At 44.3% G+C, this 7,405-nt stretch overlaps 1 protein-coding gene across 2 annotated transcripts; it reads left to right on the forward strand.

Moving 5' to 3' along the window:
• The first annotated feature begins 57 nt into the window (after positions 1-57).
• Positions 58-6,553, forward strand: ing3 (inhibitor of growth family, member 3). Of its 2 annotated transcripts, XM_040048313.1 has the most exons (12): positions 58-193; positions 335-406; positions 2,342-2,442; positions 2,522-2,587; positions 3,250-3,346; positions 3,434-3,505; positions 4,191-4,307; positions 4,385-4,551; positions 5,093-5,286; positions 5,360-5,552; positions 5,649-5,687; positions 5,770-6,553. In XM_040048313.1, the coding sequence occupies exons 1-12, from the start codon at positions 166-168 to the stop codon at positions 5,884-5,886; spliced, it is 1,263 nt and encodes a 420-aa protein (XP_039904247.1). In that variant the 5' UTR covers positions 58-165; the 3' UTR covers positions 5,887-6,553. The 2 variants fall into 2 exon arrangements, with proteins under 2 accessions (XP_039904247.1, XP_039904248.1); XM_040048314.1 differs by lacking the exon at positions 335-406 and having other exon boundaries at positions 65-193.
• Positions 6,554-7,405: the final 852 nt, after the last annotated feature.

A 7,405-nucleotide genomic window follows, 5' to 3' on the forward strand; every position in this document is an offset into this window, starting at 1 on the left:
CGCCTGCCTGTATGTGAACCAATCAGAGCGCGGGCAGACGTTTGCGTCAGCATCCGTGACCTCCTTTTTTCTGGGTATTTTTTTCTGAGCAGACGTTGGCAGGCGGCGCCATATTGAAAGCAGAGAATTGTCGGCGAAAACGACTGACACCTTAAATTAAACACGATGTTGTACCTGGAGGACTACCTGGAGAGTGAGTATGGGACTGCACCGAAGCGGCAGCGGTGTTATAGGGCTCTGCTGCGCGTTAAATAGGTGTTATTTTCCGGCCAGGTCGGCTCCGGCAGTTAGCCTAGCCGTGCTAGCAGGTAACCGCCTTTTCTTCTCCTGGCAGTGATCGAGCAGCTACCCATGGATCTCCGCGACAGGTTTACGGAAATGAGGGAGATGGACCTGCAGGTTCAGAGTACGTACAGCCCCGCCGCCAACGGCGCCGCACACCGGGGAAACGCGCGCTGCGGCATGCACACATAGCGGCAGCCCTGCTGGGACTGTCCAAGCAACAGAGCCGCGTCCCGGCGCTGATGACCGCCCAATGGCGCTTACTTAATTAGCACATGTTAGCAGAGGCGGCTGAAACCCAGTAGATACCAGCACGATACTGCATCGCAGCAACCACCTGCAGGGTCACATCCACCCACAGGGCCCCCTCCCCTTTATTACTGCCGATCCGAAAGTTCACATTCATGCACATTAAAAGTCAAGTTGCTAATAAAGCAACTTTAAAATGATTATCGCTGTTAGACGCTCACAGGAGGTCCTAATCACCATTTTAGCACATTATAAATAAAAAATAATCAGTTTTCTTTGGTCTAAACTGAGATTATTTAATAGGATTTCTGTAAATATCTGTATTTTTTTTTAAGTTTAAATTTAAAAAAAGGTTTTAGTAAAATGTTTTGATAAATTATGAAGTTGCTGAACAAACTAAATAATTTTGAACTGAAATTTAAAATGAAGGATTATTAAAATAGTAATCATTTCCTCTAAAATATTTTGTTTCAATCACTGACACAAATTTAATTGGACTTAGAGTTAGATAAATTAAACCACTTTCTAAACGCTTGTGTGTGCAGCCAGAAAAAGAACAATGTTGTAACAATGGTATAAACGCGACTCTGAAAGGTGTAATAATAAATCAGTGTTAGGGATACTCTGAATGAGCCTGTGCTGGGCGCTAGTGCTGTGTGATACTGCAGATTTAAGTATTGATCTGATACCAAATAAATACAGGGCCAGTATTGCTGGACACTTTGCTGTCATTTTTCTATCTGTTTAAACCTCAGGATATTAACCCTTTAAGACCTACCATAGAACCAAGTCCACCAGGGCTTATCTATATATTTTTAGGTGGTGTAGTGATATTTTTTTGGGAGTATTTCAATTTGCTATAGTAACTACATGAATTGCAAAAAAAGTGCAATAAACTACCAAAAAAAAATGTAACATTGTTTTTTGTTTGTTTTTTACACATATTTCTAGTTAGAGAAATTTCAGGGGTATATCCCTCAAAACTGTAAATGCAAAAAAGTTGCGCAAAATAGGTTCCAACCACAGGAAATCTATTTTGAGTGTATTCATAGTTTTATTTTTGACATACACAAATTTTTATATACTGTAGGAAAAATGAAAATAAATATTGTAATGCAAATTTGCAAAAAACAGCATGAACTATTTCCAGCAGTGTAATTTGAGTTCTAAGCATCCCAGAAACTGTACAGAAAGCCATAAACTTAAAAATGAATCTTAAAAACCACCAGCGTATTCTATAGGAAAAAACTACATTTTCTGCGAAGATGACGCCACTTCCGGTTTCGGGCAGGTACTGTTGGATGCGCTGATTGGAATTAGCAAAGCATGTTTCTGGAATACTATGTTTTTGTTGCTGAAAATAGATGATGAAACCACTTCAGCTTTAGTCACATTGGTTCAGAGGCACAGATCCGTGACATAACAGGAGCACTCACTGAGTGAGAGCTGGGGAAATAAAGTTTTAATCAAACTATTTATAATGCAGAGCGTATCCAATCACTAATCAACAAAATCTAACAAATATTATCCACACATGGCACACTCACTGCTGCAGGTTTCAGCTGGCAGGAAACACTCAAAAACAAATCACCTGAGGGAGTCACACTCAGGTTAGTGTGGACCAGGTGAGTCCTCAGCTCTGATTTCATTAGAACTGCAGTCCAAAGGTGATCCCCAGGCTCAGAATAAGTCTGCAGTTCACCAACAGAGAGGAAACACCTGAGGGAGGGCCGCAGTCAGACTTTGCACACGTGATGGTAAAATGCTGAGTGCTGCGTTTTCTCACGTCCTTTCCTGTTTGTTCCTTCAGATGCCACGGATCAGCTGGAGCAGAAGGTCATCGAGTTCTTCGTCAACGCCAAGAAGAACAAACCAGAGTGGAGAGAGGAGCAGATGGAGGTCATTAAAAAGGTCAGAGGTGGCGGATTCTTCTTGTTTTTGTGTGTGTGTGTGTCTTGGGTTCTTGGGTTAAACCTGTGTGTGTTCTTAGGATTACTACAAAGCTCTGGAAGATGCAGATGAGAAAGTCCAGCTGGCCAATCAGATCTATGACCTGGTGAGTAAAGGTTTCCTTCAGGTGTCACTCAGGTGATCACAGAATGGTAAAGGTGCACATTTAGGCTTTAACGGCTTTAACGTGTAGAAATCTCAGAGGAACCCTCAGTTATTCCACACAGCCGCCACTAGATGGCAGAAAGAACCTTGAAGAGCCACTAAAAAAGCACAAGGAGTTACTTTTCCTGCAGTCTGAGAGCATGGTCACTATCACTGAAAGATACCAGCTAAACTCAGACCCTTCAGTTATAAATCACTGATTGGTTAGATTGATCACTCATCTGTGAGATTTGATCAGTCAATGTTGATCAAGGGTTATGAGAATTTGCATGTTAATGGCCAAGGAACTGACCTTCCAGCCCATTGTTCCTTCAGTGGTGTTAGTTTCAGTCATAATGCAAATGTACTGTTTATGAGATTGGGGAAACCTGCAGTCAGCTGAGACTGAAGAAGTCACTTGAATGAGTGACGAAACATTTCTCCCATTGAAAATGCTACGTCCAGATGAAAAGAATCAACTTTTGGGGGCATCTGTGTGATTATTAACACATCCAGACATCCATCAGCCCAACACTTAAAGATTATTCATGTGTCACAGAAAGGTTGCTTGATTGGTTTAAAATTGGTTTTCGTTGTTGACCTCATTGATCCTCTGTGTCTCAGGTGGACCGACACCTGCGTAAACTGGACCAGGAACTGGCCAAGTTCAAGATGGAGCTGGAGGCTGACAACGCTGGCATCACTGAGATCCTTGAGAGACGTGAGTAGCTCTTTGGTTGTATTCGGCAGGGGAATGTTAGACTTCCTGTAACATGTGCCTGACTTCCTGTCACTTTTCTGTGCTCAGGATCGTTGGAGATGGACAGCCCGTCTCAGCCTGTCAACAACCACCACGTTCACTCACACGCCACCACAGAGAGTGAGTACACGGCAACACCAGATCTGTTTGTTGTCTGCTGTCTGGATCATCGCCTGCATCTTTCCTGATCCATACTGATTGACCACCTAATCCATGCATATGAATCCCTGAAAGCGTCTTCAGAGGCGTGTAGTCGTTCATCTGAGAATGAGAAATAAAAATATTTTTTTGAGGATGATTAACAGTTGTTAAAATGTTAGAATACAGAAACATGCAGCGGTCATGCTGACGTAAACGAGGTGGGAGGTGTTCCCAGTTGCTGATGGCACACATCACGCATTAACCTGAACTGCAGTGATAACCTGGGTCTTAGACCACACTAACCTCATTCTCTGGCTTCGTCCTCGTGCTGTTGTTAGCAACTTTTAAAAGTTTAGCGTCACGATACTTGTTCTCGTTAGACCTTACCTGCTGAGGTCATTCGGGATCATTTGAGTTGACGCGGAAGCTGTGACATAAGCACAGTGAGCCTCTCTGAGTTGTCCACACTGATTTAACAGACTGAAATCACCCACTCTTGGCCACACCACGGTTCACCATGGTAACAGCAGCAAACATAAATATGGTGTCAGATTGAAGCAGTGTGAACCTCAGATGAATTTGGGGCGGGACATGGTGTTGGTATTGTGTTGTTTTCAGTTTGAAACAGGAAGTGTCAGCTAACTGCACGTTTGTGTGCTCTCAGAGAGAAAATATAGTGCTCCGAGCCACCACACCACAGAACACGTCCCAGAGAAGAAGTTCAAGTCTGAAGCTCTGCTGTCCACGCTCACGTCAGACGCCTCCAAAGAGAACACGCCAGGTAAGAGCCACGACCCTCACCAGAGCACTCTGACCGCCTGCCATGTGTTGCCTGCCTCACCTGTGTGTTCTCGGCAGGCTGCCGTACCAACAGCACGTCTTCGTCCACCAACAATGCGTACAGCGTCAACTCCTCCCAGCCTATGGCCTACAACCTGAGCTCGCTGTCCTCAGGGCCCGGAGCTGGAGCTGGAGCCGGTGCCATTACCATGGCTGCCGCCCAGGCGGTGCAGGCCACAGCTCAGGTGAGAGAATATCCAGTTAGAGAAGGGGTGGAGTTTCTCAGGTGTTTACACCTGCAGGCCAAACTTGTCGTTTTGGATCAGTTAAAATCTTTTAAAGGTTCTTTGAAAAAAGCGACAGCTTCCAGAAACGTTTGTTCCACAGAGAACACATTCACAGCATGAGCAGCTGATCCGTCTCCATCACCTCTGAAGTCATCTGCAGACATCCTGTTCATCATCATCAGTGCCTCAGCTCTGCTGCTTTGCTGTGTTAGTTGGGTTTCCGGTATAACTCAAACCTGAAGTTTCAAGTAACTGTCAGTCTGAGATGAGCAGGTCAAAGAATTTTTAAATCAGACATCTTGAATCACATTTGGTTAGTTCAAGGACTGAAAGATGGTAGAAAATCTGACATCCGGCTACGGGATGTGCTTGTCTGTGTTACTGACAAACAAACAAAACAAACAAGCTTTATTATTTGTCACATACAGTATCATACAGAGTATAACATGCATGCATGCGTGACCTAAACGTTTTACTGCTGATGTATCTATGTGAGCAGATGAAGGAGGGCCGGCGGACGTCCAGCCTCAAAGCGAGCTATGAGGCCATCAAAAACAACGACTTCCAGCTGGGCAGGGACTTCGCTCTGTCCCGGGACAGCACTGCCGGATACTCCTCCTCCGCCCTCGCCTCCACCCTCACTCAGACCCTCACCCCCAGCACCACCTCCGACTCTCGAGGACGCAAGTCCAAGTAAGACCACCATCTTGGCTGCTTGCCTCAGCGCTCAGCATGGATAAACACTCACTCTTCTTCTGTTTTACAGGAGCAGCATTAAGTCTTCCAACCATCAGTCGTCTTCGTCGTCGTCCTCCTCCTCACTGTCGTCCTGTTCTTCGTCATCGGCGCTCGCTCAGGAGCTCTCCCAGCAGGCATCGGTGCTGCCCGAAGCCGAGGCCAACAGTCAGGTGGACTGGACCTACGACCCCAACGAGCCCCGATACTGCATCTGTAACCAGGTACACACACACATACACGCACACATCAGGTTTGCTGATGGACCAATCACTGACGAGGCCTCATAGAATGATGGTGACTCCTCTTCTGTGTTTCAGGTTTCATATGGAGAGATGGTCGGCTGTGACAACACAGACGTGAGTCTTTTACCTTCAGGTTCTGACCCGTGGAAAAAGGTGTCTGTGTGTATGTGCTGACCGTGTCTGTGTATGTCCTCAGTGTCCGATCGAGTGGTTCCACTACGGCTGTGTTGGCCTGACGGAGGCCCCGAAGGGGAAGTGGTACTGCCCTCAGTGCACAGCGGCCATGAAGAGGAGGGGCAGCCGCCACAAATAGACACATCTCCTTGTAACCTTCATTAGAGGCGGCTGAGGTCAGAGGTCACCAACAGCAAACTGCTGATCATCAGACACTGAGGATTTAAAGCTGTGTGGAGGAAGTGATGTCAGCTCTGAGAGAAATAAAACCTGGGTTCAGTCTAAGCCTAAAAACAACCACAGTCTCTGCCAGAACTAGTCTTTGTTATTCAGACTCAGTGAAGTTAATCTTGACATTTTAAACTGGTCAGAATAATTAATGAGTCTTTCTGTCAGAGCACAGATACAACCCAGGTTTTATATTTGGTTAATCTGGGATTATACTTGGAATAGCCAAGTTTGTAAACCAGGTCTTTTTGTCTCCTTCCATTATATGCAGATTTTTCCCAGAGCTGAAATTATTTCCCATGAGGCCATGCTCCCGTCTCACTCATTTAAAACTACAAACAGGATGGGTTGTTGGACTACAACTATGGATGCCTGTTGGAGCCAAATTAGATGAGTCTCATTTGACCTCCATAGTAAGCCAGAATGTGTGTGTGTGTGTGTGTGTGTGTGTGTGTGTGTGTTGGTTTGTGTTGTGTTGTTTTGAGTGTGCGTGTGTGTTGGTTTGTGCCGTGTTGGTTTGCGTGTGTGTGACAAACGTTAAAATGAAGAGTCCAATAAAGCGATGTTTTGGTAAATCAGCTGGTGCGTTGTTGTTATTTGACCTAATGGCATCAACAGGAAGCGTTGATGGAAACGGTTTTCCTCCATTTTTGCTGTGAGCAGCTGTCACAACTGTAAACATCTGGTGGGTGAGAACTTCAGGCTGCCACGTAGTGCCGTTTATTCATTGAATCTGTGTGTCTCTGAAGTCCGTGTACAAAGATTATCCGCAAGTTTCTAAGCCTGAAGACCAGAGGTGGGTCGAGTATCCAAAAATTGTACTCAAGTAAGAGTAGCATTACTGGACCATAAAATATTATTACTCAAGTAAAAGTGAAAAGTAGTCTTCAAAAAAGTTACTCAAGAGTAAAAAAGTACTTGGTGAAAAGACTACTCAAGTAGCGAGTAACTGTTTGAAATGTCTGATTTATTTTTTAAATAAATGCTATCAGACAAACAAAAATAAATATACAGATTTTAGTATTTTCAACAGGAATAAATGTAAAAACATCAACAAAATAAGGCACAGCAATTCTAATTTCCAGATTTCACTTTTTCACAAAGCTTTTTTCACCGATGCCTACAGTAAATAATATAAATATATAAACAGTGTAAACAATTTCCAGTGACAAGATATGCTGTGAACTTTATTTTCATTTTTGCTCGAAATGCCACAGCAGCCTCAGAGAAAACATTAGAACGAGGCATCTTCAACGTATGTACATACAAGGGAGCTCAGTTTACCATAAATTGTATGGGTGTGCATCTATTTCTGCATATTTGGCAAAAATGTGCCATTTCTTCACTCAGTGAAGTGATGGTTAAGCTTCAGCAGCAGTTTGCTCTCAAGGTTCTTTCTGTGAAGCTGTAACTGTTCAGCAGTGAACAGG

Source organism: Simochromis diagramma, unplaced genomic scaffold (assembly GCF_900408965.1).
Source record: "Simochromis diagramma unplaced genomic scaffold, fSimDia1.1 OVJJ01000557.1, whole genome shotgun sequence".
In the NCBI taxonomy this organism is placed as follows: domain Eukaryota; kingdom Metazoa; phylum Chordata; class Actinopteri; order Cichliformes; family Cichlidae; genus Simochromis; species Simochromis diagramma.